The sequence below is a fragment of the Lampetra planeri genome, chromosome 14, assembly GCF_965212315.1.
Source record: "Lampetra planeri chromosome 14, kcLamPlan1.2.h2, whole genome shotgun sequence".
Classification (NCBI taxonomy): domain Eukaryota; kingdom Metazoa; phylum Chordata; class Hyperoartia; order Petromyzontiformes; family Petromyzontidae; genus Lampetra; species Lampetra planeri.
In genome coordinates, this window is record NC_136120.1 from 433655 (window position 1) to 453049 (window position 19395).

Sequence of the window (19395 nt, forward strand, 5' to 3'; positions counted from 1 at the left end):
ACACCACCCCCGTCCCCACATTCTTACCCCCCACACCACCCCCTCCCCACATTCGTACCCCCCACACCACCCCCTCCCCACATTCGTACCCCCCACACCACCCCCTCCCACATTCTTACCCCCCACACCACCCCCCCTCCCCACTCTCGACCCCCACACCACCCCCTCCCCACATTCGTACCCCCCACACCACCCCCCTCCCCACATTCGTACCCCCACACCACCCCCTCCCCACATTCGTACCCCCCACACCACCCCCTCCCCACATTCTACCCCCCACACCACCCCCTCCCCACATTCGTACCCTCCACACCACCCCCTCCCCACATTCGTACCCCCCACACCACCCCCCTCCCCACATTCGTACCCTCACACCACCCCCTCCCCACATCTACCCCCCACACCACCCCCCCCCACATCTACCCCCCCACACCACCCCCTCCCCACATTCGTACCCTGCCACACCACCCCCTCCCCCACTTCGTACCCCCCCACACCACCCCCTCCCCACATTCGTACCCTGCACACCACCCCCTCCCCACATTCTTACCCCCCCCACACCCCCCCCTCCCCACATTCTACCCTGCACACCACCCCCTCCCCCACTTCTTCCCCCCCACACCACCCCCCTCCCCACATTCGTACCCCCGCACACCACCCCCTCCCCACATTCTTACCCCCACACCACCCCCTCCCCACATTCTTACCCCCCACACCACCCCCCTCCCCACATTCTACCCCCCACACCACCCCCTCCCCACATTCTTACCCCCCACACCACCCCCCTCCCCACTTTCGTACCCTCCACACCACCCCCCTCCCCACATTCTACCCCCCACACCCACCCCCCCTCCCCACATTCTTACCCCCCCACCACCACCCCCTCCCCCCCACATCCTACCCTCCCCACACCACCCCCCTCCCCACTTCGTACCCCCCACACCCACCCCCCTCCCCACTTCTCCCCCCTCCCCCCCTCCCCCCACCCCCCTCCCCACATCGTACCCCCCACACCACCCCCTCCCCCTCCCCCCCACCACCCCTCCCCCCTCCCCCCCCCCCCCCCCTCCCACATTTATCCCCCCACACCACCCTCTCCCCACATTCTTACCCCCCACACCACCCCCTCCCCACATTCGTACCCTGCACACCACCCCCCTCCCCACATTCGTACCCCCCACACCACCCCCTCCCCACATTCTTACCCCCCACACCACCCCCCTCCCCACATTCGTACCCTCCACACCAACCACCCCCTCCCCACTTTCTTACCCCCCACACCACCCCCCTCCCCACATTCGTACCCCCCACACCACCCCCTCCCCCACATTCTTACCCCCCACACCACCCCCTCCCCACATTCGTACCCTCCACACCACCCCCTCCCCACATTCTTACCCCCCACACCACCCCCTCCCCACTTTCGTACCCCCCACACCACCCCCTCCCCACATTCGTACCCTCCACACCACCCCCCTCCCCACATTCATCCCCCCACACCACCCTCTCCCCACATTCTTACCCCCCACACCACCCCCCTCCCCACATTCTTACCTCCCACACCACCCCCTCCCCACTTTCGTACCCCCCACACCACCCCCTCCCCACTTTCTTACCCCCCACACCACCCCCCTCCCCACATTCGTACCCTCCACACCACCCCCCTCCCCACATTCATCCCCCCACACCACCCTCTCCCCACATTCTTACCCCCCACACCACCCCCTCCCCACATTCTTACCCCCCCACACCACCCCCCTCCCCACATTCGTACCCTGCACACCACCCCCTCCCCACATTCATCCCCCCACACCACCCTCTCCCTACATTCTTACCCCCCACACCACCCCCTCCCCACATTCGTACCCTGCACACCACCCCCTCCCCACATTCGTACCCCCCACACCACCCCCTCCCCACATTCGTACCCCCCACACCACCCCCCTCCCCACATTCTTACCCCCCACACCACCCCCTCCCCACATTCGTACCCTGCACACCACCCCCTCCCCACATTCGTACCTCCCACACCACCCCCTCCCCACATTCTTACCCCCCACACCACCCCCTCCCCACATTCGTACCCTCCACACCACCCCCCTCCCCACATTCGTACCCTCCACACCACCCCCCTCCCCACATTCGTACCCCCCACACCACCCCCTCCCCACATTCGTACCCTCCACACCATCCCCCTCCCCACATTCTTACCCCCCACACCACCCCCCTCCCCACATTCGTACCCTGCACACCACCCCCTCCCCACATTCTTACACCCCACACCACCCCCTCCCCACATTCGTACCCTGCACACCACCCCCTCCCCACATTCTTACCCCCCACACCACCCCCTCCCCACATTCGTACCCTGCACACCACCCCCTCCCCACATTCATCCCCCCACACCACCCTCTCCCCACATTCTTACCCCCCACACACCACCCCCTCCCCACATTCTTACACCCCACACCACCCCCTCCCCACATTCGTACCCTGCACACCACCCCCTCCCCACATTCGTACCCCCCACACCACCCCCTCCCCACATTCTTACCCCCCCACACCACCCCCTCCCCACATTCGTACCCTCCACACCACCCCCTCCCCACTTTCTTACCCCCCACACCACCCCCTCCCCACATTCGTACCCTCCACACCACCCCCTCCCCACATTCGTACCCTCCACACCACCCCCTCCCCACATTCTTACCCCCCACACCACCCCCTCCCCACATTCTTAACCCCCACACCACCCCCCTCCCCACTTTCGTACCCCCCACACCACCCCCTCCCCACTTTCTTACCCCCCTCATCACCCCCCTCCCCACATTCGTACCCTCCACACCACCCCCTCCCCACATTCATCCCCCCACACCACCCTCTCCCCACATTCTTACCCCCCACACCACCCCTTCCCCACTTTCTTACCCCCCACACCACCCCCTCCCCACATTCGTACCCTGCACACCACCCCCTCCCCACATTCTTACCCCCCACACCACCCCCTCCCCACATTCGTACCCTGCACACCACCCCCTCCCCACATTCGTACCCCCCACACCACCCCCTCCCCACATTCTTACCCCCCACACCACCCCCTCCCCACATTCGTACCCTCCACACCACCCCCCTCCCCACTTTCTTACCCCCCACACCACCCCCTCCCCACATTCGTACCCCCCACACCACCCCCTCCCCACATTCTTACCCCCCACACCACCCCCCTCCCCACATTCATCCCCCCACACCACCCTCTCCCCACATTCTTACCCCCCACACCACCCCCCTCCCCACATTCTTACCCCCCCACACCACCCCCTCCCCACATTCGTACCCAGCACAACACCCCCTCCCCACATTCATCCCCCCACACCACCCTCTCCCCACATTCTTACCCCCCACACCACCCCCTCCCCCACATTCGTACCCTGCACACCACCCCCTCCCCACATTCGTACCCCCCACACCACCCCCTCCCCACATTCGTACCCCCCACACCACCCCCTCCCCACATTCTTACCCCCCCACACCACCCCCTCCCCACATTCCTACCCTCCACACCACCCCCTCCCCACATTCGTACCTCCCACACCACCCCCTCCCCACATTATTACCCCCCACACCACCCCCTCCCCACATTCGTACCCTCCACACCACCCCCTCCCCACATTCGTACCCTCCACACCACCCCCTCCCCACATTCGTACCCCCCACACCACCCCCTCCCCACATTCGTACCCTCCACACCACCCCCTCCCCACATTCGTACCCAGCACAACACCCCCCTCCCCACATTCATCCCCCCACACCACCCTCTCCCCACATTCTTACCCCCCACACCACCCCCTCCCCACATTCGTACCCTGCACACCACCCCCCTCCCCACATTCGTACCCCCCACACCACCCCCTCCCCACATTCGTACCCCCCACACCACCCCCCCTCCCCACATTCGTACCCTGCACACCACCCCCTCCCCACATTCGTACCCCCCACACCACCCCCTCCCCACATTCGTACCCCCCACACCACCCCCTCCCCACATTCTTACCCCCCACACCACCCCCTCCCCACATTCGTACCCTCCACACCACCCCCCTCCCCACATTCGTACCTCCCACACCACCCCCTCCCCACATTATTACCCCCCACACCACCCCCTCCCCACATTCGTACCCTCCACACCACCCCCTCCCCACATTCGTACCCTCCACACCACCCCCCTCCCCACATTCGTACCCCCCACACCACCCCCTCCCCACATTCGTACCCTCCACACCACCCCCTCCCCACATTCGTACCCTGCACACCACCCCCCTCTTCACTTTCGTACCCTACACACCACCCCCCTCCCCACATTCTTACCCCCCCACACCACCCCCTCCCCACATTCGTACCCTACACACCACCCCCTCCCCACATTCTTACCCCCCCACACCACCCCCTCCCCACATTCGTACCCTGCACACCACCCCCTCCCTACATTCTTACCCCCCACACCACCCCCTCCCCACATTCGTACCCTGCACACCACCCCCTCCCCACATTCATCCCCCCACACCACCCTCTCCCCACATTCTTACCCCCACACCACCCCCCTCCCCACATTCTTACACCCCACACCACCCCCTCCCCACATTCGTACCCTGCACACCACCCCCTCCCCACATTCGTACCCCCCACACCACCCCCCTCCCCACATTCTTACCCCCCACACCACCCCCTCCCCACATTCGTACCCTCCACACCACCCCCTCCCCACTTTCTTACCCCCCACACCACCCCCCTCCCCACATTCGTACCCTCCACACCACCCCCTCCCTACATTCGTACCCTCCACACCACCCCCTCCCCACATTCTTACCCCCCACACCACCCCCTCCCCACATTCTTACCCCCCACACCACCCCCTCCCCACTTTCGTACCCCCCACACCACCCCCTCCCCACTTTCTTACCCCCCACACCACCCCCTCCCCACATTCGTACCCTCCACACCACCCCCTCCCCACATTCATCCCCCCACACCACCCTCTCCCCACTTTATTACCCCCCACACCACCCCCTCCCCACATTCGTACCCTCCACACCACCCCCTCCCCACATTCATCCCACCACACCACCCTCTCCCCACATTCTTACCCCCCACACCACCCCCTCCCCACATTCTTACCCCCCACACCACCCCCTCCCCACATTCGTACCCTGCACACCACCCCCTCCCCACATTCATCCCCCCACACCACCCTCTCCCCAAATTCATCCCCCCACACCACCCTCTCCCCACTTTATTACCCCCCACACCACCCCCCTCCCCACTTTCTTACCCCCCACACCACCCCCTCCCCACTTTCTTATCCCCCACACCACCCCCTCCCCACATTCGTACCCCCCACACCACCCCCTTTCCACTTTCTTACCCCCCACACCACCCCCTCCCCACATTCTTACCCCCCACACCACCCCCTCCCCACATTCTTACCCCCCCACACCACCCCCTCCCCACATTCTTACCCCCCACACCACCCCCTCCCCACATTCGTAACCCCCACACCACCCCCTCCCCACATTCTTACCCCCCACACCACCCCCTCCCCACATTCTTACCCCCCACCCCCTCCCCACATTCTTACCCCCCACACCACCCCCTCCCCACATTCGTACCCCCCCCACACCACCCCCCCTCCCCAAATTCATACCCCCCCACACCACCCTCTCCCCACATTCATCCCCCCACACCACCCCCCTCCCCACTTTCTTACCCTCCACACCACCTCCTCCCCACATTCGTACCCCCCACACTACCCCTCTCCCCACATTCATCCCCCCACACCACCCTCTCCCCAAATTCATCCCCCCACACCACCCCCTCCCCACTTTCTTACCCCCCACACCACCCCCCTCTCCACAATGCCTTTTGCGGTCAACTTTCCTTGTTGGTGGTGGAAACCACCTCATGATCTTCCGTCACGGGTCACAGTATAGCAAACCTCACTGCAGCGAATCACGTGCACCAAGCAGCGCTCGCTCTCTCAGAATCATTCTCGGATTCCTGCCCTTAACATATCTGTATTTTAACGGGAATATGATGCCATTTTTCTCCCTGTCTTATTCCATTTATGTCGGCAGAAACTTGCGGAGGAGGTTGAGCTGAACGACTGCAAAGTCAACGAGTGCCAGAGGTACTCGGAAGAGTTCGCATCCGGAGTAAAGGTAAACACATTAACAAGTGCAGCACTGGGGACGGATGCCGTCCTTGGAGTAATGGTCAGCACCCTCGACTTGCGAGGCCGAGGTCAACCGGTTCCCATCTCCTGGTGCGTCTGTTCAAACAGTGGTGTACGTTTCTTAAATACCCTCCACCTCTGTCCACCCAGAAGTATACCACACTGTTAAAACTTATTACAACCAATTTTTTTTATTTCATCAGGTAAGGCCCACTGAGCTATTAGTTATTTTTTCAGAAGCGACCTGGCTACAAATGATATTTCAACGAGGTGGCTTACGACTTGGAATTGGTAGCAGGCAAATAGTGCATATTTCTAAATATGGAGGGGAAACCAGAGGGCTCAGATACAAATCCACGCGACCACAGAGAGAACATGCAAACTCCAAATATACAAGCGCCAGGGTCGGGATAGAACCGATGACCTCCTGTATACCAGATGAAGTAGTTAACATCTCGCTAGTGTTGCGCCACACTGTGGCGACCGGCATGTCGTGTACGGCGGGGCTAAAGTGTGAGTGCTGCCACCTCTTTTTCCAATACGTCTGGCCGGTGTGGAAGAGCCGGCTAAACAATATCTCTGTGGGAACTCTCTCGAGCTCTATCTGGCAGAGGCCCTTTTGCCAGCAGTGGCGTAAGCAAGCAATTGCAGGGCTGCACCATTTACAGCACTGGGACTCAGCACTTCCTTTACATACCTAATGAGGCGTGGGTCATTGTCATGCATACCAATGTAAAGCAATTAAGTTGAACGATTAAGACAATTGTTTTGTTTTATCTAAACATTTACACATCTCACACTTGGGTCATTCTGCTTTTGTCGCAGTGCGAGAGATTATTTGTTTAGTCTGGGGAAGAAAAAAAGAATCCTAAATCTAACTTTAGAATAAAAATATGTGATGTCCGGCTGCCTTTGTTGACTAACGTTTCCCCCAGGACACACGTGGAGAGGAACTGAAATGAAATTACATCGTGAAATATTCATGCAGAGTTAACGTGCAAAAGTTCCGTAATTGCTGGAATAGATCATTAAACAACTTTGCAATTGGAAATGTTGCTCACTTTATGACGTGTGCAATTTTACAATTCACAATTTTAATGACCTGTTTATTAATACGCAATGCGATTTAGTTTTTTTTTATTCAGGTAATACACACAGACAGTATGAAGTGTGGACTGACATTCAATTTAGCAGAAGCACATGTTACTGGGCAATTTGAATGTATGACTTACACTGAGCTGTACAAATATTCAGTCCATAATGTGTGATTCATTTTATTCGTATAAATGATTTATAACCATACGAGAGCCCATTGAGAGTAGCCACATAATTTTCAAGAGAGGACCACATAGCGATATATCAAACGTGATAAAGGATCAATAATACATAATCCTGTATGATATGAGAATGTTAAGCATTGAAAAGAAATACACTTTTAAAGAGTCCTTTAGATTTGACTAAAATACAGGTTGTATTCATTTTAAAATGCAAGTACAAGGCATAGTTCAACAGCGTTTACATTCATAACCCTAAAAAAGTCGGACTTGCCGTCAAAACTCGAAACACAATTTAAAGTATTTAATGCAAAATGTAGTTCAGCTGTGAATTTGTCTGTGTAAAGAATGCACTTTTTTGTTTTGGTGCCAATTCTTCATTTGTTTATTCATTTTAGATTTTGCTTGTAGTGGCTGTATATGGGATTTGGTCCCTTATATGTAGTGAGGGAAAAAAGTATTTGATCCCCTGCTGATTTTGTACGTTTGCCCACTGACAAAGAAATTATCAGTCTATAATTTTAATGGTAGGTTTATTTGAACAGTGAGAGACAGAATAACAACAACAAAATCCAGAAAAACGCATGTCAAAAATGTTATAAATTGATTTGCATTTGAATGAGGGAGATAAGTATTTGACCCCTCTGCAAAACATGACTTAGTTCTTGGTGGCAAAACCCTTGTTGGCAATCACAGAGGTCAGACGTTTCTTGTAGTTGGCCACCAGGTTTGCACACATCTCAGGAGGGATTTTGTCCCACTCTTTTTTGCAGATTTTCTCCAAGTCATTAAGGTTTCGAGGCTGACGTTTGGCAACTCGAACCTTCAGCTCCATCCACAGATTTGCTATGGGATTAAGGTCTGGAGAATGGCTAGGCCACTCCAGGACCTTAATGTGCTTCTACTTGAGCCACTCCTGTGTTGCCTTGGCTGTGTGTTTTGAGTCATTGTCATGCTGGAATACCCTTCCACGACCCATTTTCAATGCCCTGGCTGAGGGAAGGAGGTTCTCACCGAAGATTTGACGGTACATGGCCCCGTCCATTGTCCCTTTGATGCGGTGAAGTTGTCCTGTCCCCTTAGCATATAAACACCCTCAAAGCATAATGTTTCCACCTCCATGTTTTACGGTGGGGATGGTGTTCTTGGGGTCATAGGCAGCATTCCTTCTCCTCCAAACACGGCGAGTTGAGTTGATGCCAAAGAGCTCCATTTTGGTCTCATCTGACCACAACACGTTCACCCAGTTGTCCTCTGAATCATTCAGATGGTCATTGGCAAACTTCAGACGGGCATGTATATGTGCTTTCTTGAGCAGGGGGACCTTGCGGGCGCTGCAGGATTTCAGTCCTTCACGGCGTAGTGTGTTACCAACTGTTTTCTTGGTGACTATGGTCCCAGCTGTCTTGAGATCATTGACAAGATCCTCCCGTGTAGTTCTGGGCTGATTCCTCACCGTTCTCATGATCATTGCAACTCCACGAGGTGAGATCTTGCATGGAGCCCCAGGCCAAGGGAGATTGACAGTTCTTTTGTGTTTCTTCCATTTGCGAATAATCGCACCAACTGTTGTCACCTTCTCACCAAGCTGCTTAGCGATGGTCTTGTAGCCCATTCCAGCCTTGTGTAGGTCTACAATCTTGTCCCTGACATCCTTGGAGAGCTCTTTGGTCTTGGCCATGGTGGAGAGTTTGGAATCTGATTGATTTCTTCTATGAACAGGTGTCTTTTATACAGGTAACAAACTGAGATTAGGAGAACTTCCTTTAATAGTGTGCTCCTCATCTCAGCTCGTTACCTGTATAAAAGACACCTGGGAGCCAGAAATCTTTCTGATTGAGAGGGGTTCAAATATTTATTTCCCTCATTAAAATGCAAAGCAATATATAACATTTTTGACATGTGTTTTTCTGGATTTTGTTGTTGTCAATCTGTCTTTCACTGTTCAAATAAACTTTTAGCACGAATGGCGCTATATTAAATGAAAGTACAGTAGTATTATTAACACAGGTGTTATAGGCTGCAGCTAGGCAGGCTCCATTGTCATCAACAGAGGGGGCACAGCAAGATTCATGGTCCCGCAATTTTTATGCTCACATGTCTGTGCCCTCAGCCTTCACTAACTCACACCGACCAGTGTGATGAACTCAAGTTACCCCTATGACCCGCACAACGTCACGGAGTCCCTCATCCAGCAGTAGATTGATGAAACAGCCGTACGCGCACATGTTCAAAATAACGTCCCTCAACGTATCATGACCGAGCGGCGCGAACACATTCGTTTCTCTGCAGGACTACGAGGTGCTGCTCATGACTTTCCGAGGTCAGGTGGAGAAGTACCACAGGCTTCCGCAGAGAAAGGGCATTCACCACTCTGCGTCGGACATCGTCACCAACGAGGTGAGCTGGTCCCGTGCATTTACATGAAGAGTTTTACCCCTCCTCTGGAGCTGTGACATGTTTATCTTCCCATGAAGATCCCCGTTTTTTCTCATTAAATACCTCAGAGGTGGCAACCTGAGTATAGACATAATGAAGGTTTTTTCAAGGGTTAGATCGCGTAACAATAATTATGTCGTTAAATTCGCCACCACCCGAAACAGCCAATTAGTAAGGTTTGTCAAGTAAACAATACATGCCAATTACTATTTCAGCACACCGGTGTGTTGGAGAGTAAATCCACAACATTTACAATTTGAGTATGACGTTTGTATTTATAAGACCGAAACAGGAAGACTTTTGCACAATTATGGAAAATCGCCTGATGAAGCTGGTTGTAATCACCAAGTAAGGCCCACTGAGCTATTAGTTCCTTATCAGAAGCAGCCTGGCCACAAACGATAGCTTAACGAAGTGGCTTATCACGTGACCCTCCCCACCCCCCACACCCCCCCCACTCCCCCCCGTCGACGTTGTCAACCCCATTGGGCGCGTAGTACGTGGATCTGCGCACGCGCTACTCCACGCTGCTCACCATGATGCGTCACTTCCTGCGCTTCATCACCACCAACATGAGCCGCCAGAAGGACGACGAGGTGAGCGTGGCGAGCGGCGGTGGCTGTGCCACAGCCGTGCCGCCGTTCCGTACGCGGGCGCGCCGCTGCCTCTTGAGCGACGCGATCTCACAAACCACGGAGCTCTAGAGGGGAAATTCGATCCTCAATGCCCGTCAACCCGCACGGTTTACCCCGTATTCTTGTACAGGGGAAATTGAGTTTTCAAGTCCATACGGTGTACAGCCGTTTCAATACGGGCAAACATTGTTTTGTCTCTTTGTTTGTGTTTCTCCCTTGTGATGGGACTTTATAGGATGAACGTTGAGATGTATAAGGGCACGCGGTGATCAATGAGGTCTAAATTGGTCTGTAATAAGGTAGGCACTGATAAGGGGTTAACGGGTATGAGTCTCTCAGTGTATTTTTCCTTAAATGAGATTATTCTCACGCCCCTCCCCTTCAACTGCTACTCAAGTCCATTATTCTCAAGATCCTCCTCTTCTTCTCTGCCTATGGTCGACTGTCTCTCTCCGTGTCTCTATAGGGGGGGGGGGGGTTGGGTTAGACGCTTTACATTAATTACCTTTGTTTCTAAATACGATCCACAATTTTGAACAGATACCTTTTAAAGTTTGCCATTCTAACCGTACTGTATTTTAAGCTACATATCACTGCTTTCCACGTTCAGTAAGTTGGATGTTGTTGGTGCTAAACACGATGAATCTATTTTATGGGTTTTATTTTCTAAGCGCCACCTTCTTTGCCTGTATTTTCCCCCAATGTAGACTTGAAAAAGACACACGTGTTAGCTCAGTGGCCTCTTGCCTGTGCTTTAAATGCCGGATATCGTGTGAATCGGTTGGTCACTGTACGAGTATGCTGGTTGGGGGTGTGTTCCATTGTCATTTCAGTTCGCTAAGGAGGCTGGCAAGCTTGAGATTACTTTGAAGATCCTGCAGGAGTCCATCAAGGAGAAGTATTCCGTGGACAAGTCGACCAGTTTCTCTCGCGTAGAGACTATCACTGAGGATGCTGAGGTATCCTAGCATGAATGATAACAATTAGTATTATTATTTAAACCTGTAGCGTTCCACACAGTTCAAACTCGCAGAGAGAGAACCCCCAAGAGGAGCAAGGAACCTCAGACGAGTGGGGAAGGCAGCCACATGATGAGCTGGTGTCAACAATTACCCAAGTTCTGCGCTCCTCCGTGTATTAAGGTGTTATTGGTCAATTAATGTGGGATGGAACTAGATTACCCAGAGAAAATCCACACGTGCGAAGGGGGAATACTCTATCCCATACAGACGGAAAAGGTGGAATCCACCTTTTTGCTGTACCGCCGTCTCCTGGCGAGCCAGGGTATTGCACCTCGATTCCCAGCGGTAGGGAGTTGCATAACACAGTACGATCCTCCAACCCTCGCTACTACGGTCCTGGATTACAGGCCACATCCATAGCCACCACTAATATGCATCGCTCACATTAACATGCACACGGATAGAGATGCAAAGCCGTATAGGCTTCCAGGTTGTGTGCTGTTAGTAACAAACTATGATGGCCAAGACTACGTGCAACATCAACTTTGGTAACTTGTGTCTCACCAGTGCTGAATGTTCTTTGATGTGTAGTCTTTAACTTGTATTCTTGTTACCTGTGTGCTGCATTAACCTCACTCTGAATCTTGTTGTTTCTCAGTCGGAGAAGGCAAAGTTTACGGAGTACAAGGCGAAAGTCTCCAACCTGTCTGGAAAGGCTAAAACTCAATCTGATGCTGAAACTGCTAAGAGGCAAGGATGTTGCTTTCTCTCCTCTACATTGCAAAGCGCTGTAATGAAAATGTGTGTTAGAACGGAGACCCTCCAGTGAAGTTATGGTTCCTTGTACCTGATTGGCACTGGGAGTAATTCGTCAAACAAACATTGATCAGCGTCATGTTAACATTGTAGTAATCGGTTATTCATGCATACTGATGTTAATCAATTATTGTCTATGTTTAAAACCGAAATGTTTTCTTCACAATGCACACTAAATAAAAAATAAATATGTATGGACCACACACATTATGCGGATCTTGCTGGGTTATGTGACCATACCTCACCACGCTGATGAGTGTGGGTTGGCAGAAGCATTGAGCATAGGCATGGGAGCGTATACATACACATAAACAATTAACTTTGCTGCACTGGCTTTTGCTACCGACCATATTATCCCGCAGCAGCCTATAGCAATCTGTCGTAAACGGCGATCACCCATCAGAACACTGTCCCGGCTCAACGCTGCTTAGCTTCACGAGATCTGACGAGACCGGGTGCCTTGCAGGGTGATTTGACCGAAACGTAAATACCCAGCGGTAAACTCCCCACGGGATTTCTTTGCGCCGGTTTTTAAAAAGTTGGCTTTCGACGACTGAGTGACAGGCCGTGGGGAAGGGCTTTGCATTTAACCCCCCGCCCCCCCCCCCCCCCCATTTTGGCTTGTGCGTGTTTGCTGGCACCCGGTTTTTGCATGGCCGTGCGCGCAGGCTGGAGCAGCTCTATGCGGAGGTGTGGACACTGTGGAACTCGCTGCAAGGCAACCTGCAGAGCGTGACGGCCTGGCAGCGCCTGCGCCAAGACACGGACACCATCAAGTCTTGGACGGCGGATTCGGTGAGGCTCAATGTCACGCTCTGTTTCTATGCTCTCGTTCGCAACTACTGCTTTATGTAAAAGTGAAAAAAGTAAAACTTGGAAAATTTGCCTAATGGAGTCTTAATCTGGCTCCATACGCCCTCGTGCATACATTCTTAACCATAAAAATCCTACAGGTACCGAAGTTTGGCCATGTGAACCTCAAATATTACGACCGAATAAGAGCTCTCAATTTAATTTATTTGCCTTTCCTAAAGGCAATCCTTAAAGGCAGTTCTTCGCACCTCTGATTAGCACGGTTGGTTGGCTATGTACGGTGCGAAAGAAGTTCAACGTACATACATACAACATAATTTGGCAAACATACCTGTGTAAGACCATCTCAGCGAGGCTTTCCTTGATGGATTCATGCCAATATTACACGTCTTGCTCACTGTGCACTCTCATGTATATATAGTAGCCGTTCATAGGCAAAAGAATACAGGACTTGAAGAGGGAAAGGGAGTCGACAGCATGCATGACTGGGGGGAGTTCTAGACTTTGGGGCCAGCATAGGAGAATGAGTGACCTCCAGCTATGCGAACCCCAGTGGAATTAGAAAGAGATTGCCACTGCCTAGGTGTTCGCGGGCTTGCTGTTTAGTGCTGTTTAGCTCTCCGTTGTGTTTCCAGGCTGTTCGGCACGATGTCCGTTGCTTCGCTTCACTTGATGGGTGAATCCTTTAGGAACTGAGCTGAAACTTTCGTCAGCTCGAGCTGAAGCTCCCGGCAATTTGAGCCAAATGTCAGGCATTCTGAACAACCAGAATAATGTGTTTTTTTGTTTAGGTCGCATAAATATCAACGTGCCGTTAAACCCGCCACCACAAGACACAGCCAATCAGTTGTGGGTTTACTCTCCAACACACCGGTGTGCTGAAGCAGTAATTAATTGGCACCTTTTGTTTACGCGACAAATCTTACTAATTGGCTGTGTCGGGTGGCGGCGGGTTTAACGACACATTTATACATACGTAATCTAACTTAAAAAAAAACTATTACGGATAATATTGATTGCGAAAGCCTGAACAACAACGCGGTCCAAGTGGAAAACACATCGGAGAGCTGTAGGCCACGAATCTTCACACCGACAGGTTCTATTGACTGGGCAGTCATCCTTCTGCCACTCGCTCACGGCCGACCTCGCCAACGCGTGTGCGATGCGTGCCCTCTGTAAGGTGAAATTGGCGCCACGCACGGAGACGGAATGTGGCCTGGAGCGCATGGAGACTCATTACAGGGAGCTGACCCGCTTCAAGGCACAGGCCGGGTCTTCCATCAACGCGGCCGACCACGCGCAGAGCGAGAGAGACGTCATGGCCTGCCGCAAGTATTACAAGGAGCTGCTGGAGAGAATCTCCAAAGGTACCGGGGGGGTATCATGAAGCGCCGTGTGCTCGCGAGTGTTCGGCGCCACGGGGGCGAGATGTTAATTACCTCGTCTGGTACACAGGAGGGCGTGAGTTTGATCACGGCCCTGACGCCTGCTGTATAATTGGAGTTTGCATGTTCTCCCTATGGGCGTGTGGATTTTTCTCTGGGTCCTTCGGTTTTTCCCTCCACATTTATAATCGGCATGCGTTTAGAATATTTGGCTGCAATAAATTCCCACGTGACGATAAGCCACTTTGTTGAGTTATCATTTGTGGCCCAGGTCGCTTCTGAAAAACAGCTATATAGCTCAGTGGGCCTTACCTAGTAAAATAAAAAATAGTTGAGTTTTTAGTTTCGTTTCTGTCGGTTGTTGGCTTTCATTGTTGGCACTGTCTGGGCTGCCGACTGTGCCCGCCAAGTGTTCCACCACGACTCCTCGGCTGCTGTTGTGGACTTAGGGACGTGTGTCAAGTATCTTGGGACGACTCGCCTGTTAACGTTCACATCTCCTATTTTGTCACTGTGATGACGGACCAATCGCTGGCCCGGACCGAGTTCTCGCTGGTGAATTTTTTTTCTCGAGAAAGCCATATTAGCCTCCGAGCGATTGACCCGAATGGGGATAATGTACACGACTCGCTCGGCTAGGGTGAGCGTTCGTTCCGCCCCGCTTGTGGAATTCCGACGCTTTATTCGCCCTTTATCTTGAAGGGTGTCACGTAGCCCCTTTGCGTCCCCGTGAGCAAGAACTCAGAACGTCATGCGCTGGACGCCATCATCTCCTGAAGGGCCGTGAGCCTTTTAATAATGCACTTTTGCACCTAAGGAGGGAGGGAGGGATTCTTGCTTAAACCGGTGAACTTTTAGTGTTAGAGGTGAGCCCTGCTGCCACTGGACTGCATGGGTGCTTGGTGTGATGGGAAATCGATGGATGGAAGAACAAAGGCTTCTCTCACGTTGGAGCTTCTCCGCGCCCCGTTGAGACGCGCCGAGTGTGGAAATGTATTCGCCAAGAGTCACGCCGGGCGGCATTACGAGCGCCTCTGACAGAGAGACGGGGGGCAGCGGGGGGGGATGATGGTGGGGGTGGGATTGTTTTTGTGATGAATAGACACGGAGAGGGCCAACGGTGTTAAACATGACGAGCTCTCCGCCGCGAACAGAGATGGAAGCGAGACATTGCATGTGTAGCTGGGGTGGTTGCGTGTGTGGGGATGACCGTGCGGTTCATGCGACCACGCGGGAGGGTTGTGAAATCCTATAATATTTATTTTCAGTCATATTATGGCTCTGTACGTGCGTATGTACGTATATTCAACTTATTTCACACCGTGCATACCGCACTAATCAGAGGTGCGAAAGCATCAGCGGTGCATGCAAAATGCTCCAAAATATCAAACGAATGATCAAGAAACATTAACATTCTGGATAACAGAGGGTTTCATGAGGTTACTTTTATAAAAGCCTTGAGATTCATAGCTGTTACAGCTGAGATGGTTTGTTAACTGTAGTAGCGCCCCCTTCCCACCCTATATATATATTCCATTCCTAGCATTACCCTCTAGAGCGCCCTTAGTGGAGGTCCTTCTGCCAGAAGTGGCACGAGCCAGAATATGCAGTGCTACTCCGTAACATTTTCCGTGCATCTCTTTCTATGCTGCCCGATCCCCACCCAACCTACCCACCCACCCCCGCACTTCAGAGAGCCAGCAGGAGAACGCGATGGCCGGACTGCATTCCCAGCTGCAGACGTTCACTCCGCGCGTCGAAGATCTGGAGCGGGAGATCACCCTCATTCTGCGCACGCTGCTGGAGCGTGACCACGTGCAGGACAACAGCAAACGCATTGGACAGCAGCAGGTCACCCCTCCACCAACCCCTCCCCTGCACGATGCACAATCTCGGTGTCCGTCGACCGTCCCTCCGATGGTCACAGCTTTATTTTTGTACGTGAGAGAAGAAGGCCTGAATTAATTTCTATTTGGAATTAGATAAATTGTCGTCATCATCATGATGATTATGACTGTGGCCGTCATCAGCAATGAAACATCCGCCTGCTGGATGAAGGTCTCCCCAAAGCTGCCGTTATCTCTCACGCTGGAGCGATGCGACGATCAATCGGGCGATGCGTGGTAGATCCTCATCTAACTTTTCAGCCCTTAGAAATGTATATCCTTAAACCTTTCCCATTCCGATGACGTACTTGTAGGATGATGCACGTCCAATGATGTACTCGTACGTCATAGTTTTTTCTTCTGATTACATTCCGATGACGTACATATACGGAATCGGAAGAAAAACTAAAATAAAATAACATATTTGGTACAAAGGCTCCCACAAAGCCATGCAGGAGGACGTGTGGCACAGTTTGGCGCCAGCTATTATTGAGTGCGGTCAAGTCACTACAGTTCTCTGCATTGAGTACAAACAACGGCGCTATGCCTCTCTAAATATAATTAACGTGAACCGCTTAAGCGTTCCGCGATTCAGCAGTGACCGGGACCCCACACCCTGCAACCTTTAGATGTCTCGGAATGGGAATGGGTTAATTTGCCCGATAGCAGAATTCTCACGCAGAGCTGCGTTGCACTCACGATTCAACAAATCGCCAAAATTCAATATCATGAGTCGATACAAAAAAACACTTTTGTTCATACTATAGAGAATGTAGCATTTCCAGTGGGCTGCAGTCGTGACATGAACCAATTACCACGACACCCAACACCTACTCGCTCGGAGCAGTGAAATCTTGTCGAATTATTTATCCCCCACGACTCACTGTGCTTCGTGAGGCCATTGTCCATCAGTGGATTGACAAATTTGTGCACGTGCACACATGCAAATTGTAAACAATTGGATTTGTAAACGCACAGTGTGACACAGGTCACATAAGGATAACACCAAATGTTAAATCCATTGATTGATACCTAGAAGAAAGCAGGTATGGCCCTGCTTGATGATATAGAGAAGGCTCGTGAAGGAAGCTACTGGGCACAGCAACGGGCGGAGCACCGGGCAGCTAAAATACAGCAGGTTGGCACAGTAGGGTGCACAGGTAGTGCAACTGCCAGTCATCTCTGGCAGTCAACCCATGGCTCCTGGGTCTGTCCCGTCACTGCTACACTTCACGTGGCCTCAAAATGCACTTGTCCTGGCACAGGCCCCGTGGCGACGTCACCGCCACTTAGTGGCGATTGGCGGGTGTTGTTGTTGATGATAAGTAGGCCCCACTCAATGTCCCTTCGGCCACATGTGTTGTCCACACAGAAATTGCACGGAGAGGTGGTGAAGCTGCAGGGTGACCTGGGCCGCATCAACCAGCAGAGCGCCAGCATCGTGGCCTCCCAACCGACCCTCCAAGCCGGCTTCCAGGGAGCCAACCAGAGGATGGGACTCCTCAACAACTACTCCTCCATGGCATTGGATGAGTATGATACACACCTGCATATGCGCAGCACGCACGGTAGGCGAATATCCGCCGCATGGACAAGCAAGCAACGATACAAATCAGAAGGTCGTGTTGTATTAAGCGTGCACGTTCAACAAAGGCCTTCTGGTGAATGCCCCGATCAACCTCTATCTATTCAGTGGGAAGTCGCTTATTCTCTGCCGTTGTGCTAAATGTCTGTAATTTCCTTCCCACGGCTGTCCGTGCTGCCGACTCGCTGCACCAAAGTTATCACCAATAGGCAGGTCGTGTGTGGTTGGGTAAAGTGTGGGTACTCCCACCTATTTTAAGACATCTGACCGGTGTGGAAGAGTATTTCCCGTACCCTCCAGAGGGGTTTTCTTTGAGCTTCCTTGAGCCGAGGCCTCTCTGCCAGAAGTGGCATCAGCAAACGATGGCAGGGCTGTACTTGTTAACATCACCTTTACTAAATAATATTATAACAAAGAGCTCTGTTTGTTCATCACTTTACCATCCCGATTGCTCTATTCACCGGTATCTGTCCTAGATTGCAATACAAATCTTCCTTCTTACCGTGCACTTATCATAGATCTTTGTTTACAGGAGCTTCTGGATGCTGCCGAGTGGTGGCGCTCAGGGAAGTCCGTACAAACAATACTGTACTACTGTATACATCACTGTACTACTGTGTACATCACTGTACTACTGTATGCAGTACTGTACTTTTGTATACTGTACTCTAAACAGCCCCACGGCTTCTTAGAATGCTCTACAACTGACCGGTGGGCACCTCTGTAAAGGAGTATATTATTTCTTCCATCATCGTGAAAATGTGGGCTTAGTTTCCTTCTTGTAAAGTTTTATGTACTTGAAAAAAAATTGGTGAACCATAAATATGACTCTCGGATAACCGGCACATCTGATTAAGCTGCAACCTCCGTTCCCCACGGATGACGGATAACAGAGGTTTTCTGTACGTCGCTTTGACCCTGTGGTGTGGATCCTGTGCCTCTTGCTGTGGATTAGGCTGAAGAGCATGGACGGGCTGGTGAGGAGTGCCAAGCAAGCCGAAGACATTGTGCGGGAGTATGAGACGAAGCTGTGCGATGGAGCCTCTGTGCCTGGGGACATCAAGGGCATCGATAACCTCATAAGCAACCTCAAGGTAACATCCCGGGCAAAGCTGCACTCATCCTAATCTAACTGCCACTAGCGGTCTATGTTTTTGTAAGTATGTTGAACTTATTTCGCACCGCACATAGCCAACCGTGCTAATCGGACGTGCGTGGGAAGGACAACAAACTAAATACAAAATGCAGTTCAAAATAAATTTGTTTTCCATCTAGATTTAAAAGTGCATAGCTCCACACGGCTGCATAAGCGCACTTGCGCGCAATGTAGTGATCATCTTTGTTTGACACCCCACACTTGCTCACTCACCAACT

General features: G+C 52.6%; 1 protein-coding gene across 2 annotated transcripts in view; it reads left to right on the top strand.

The window, feature by feature from the left end:
* Nucleotides 1-19395, top strand: part of LOC144722272 (uncharacterized) — a 123370-nt gene that overhangs the window by 93147 nt on the left and 10828 nt on the right. For both annotated transcript variants that reach the window (XM_078600367.1, XM_078600368.1), the window contains exons 45-54: nt 6129-6212; nt 9793-9900; nt 10437-10535; nt 11408-11533; nt 12195-12286; nt 13021-13147; nt 14346-14532; nt 16244-16401; nt 17809-17969; nt 18977-19115. In XM_078600367.1, coding sequence (XP_078456493.1) covers nt 6129-6212; nt 9793-9900; nt 10437-10535; nt 11408-11533; nt 12195-12286; nt 13021-13147; nt 14346-14532; nt 16244-16401; nt 17809-17969; nt 18977-19115 — 1281 coding nt within the window. The remainder of the gene's footprint in view (nt 1-6128; nt 6213-9792; nt 9901-10436; nt 10536-11407; nt 11534-12194; nt 12287-13020; nt 13148-14345; nt 14533-16243; nt 16402-17808; nt 17970-18976; nt 19116-19395) is intronic.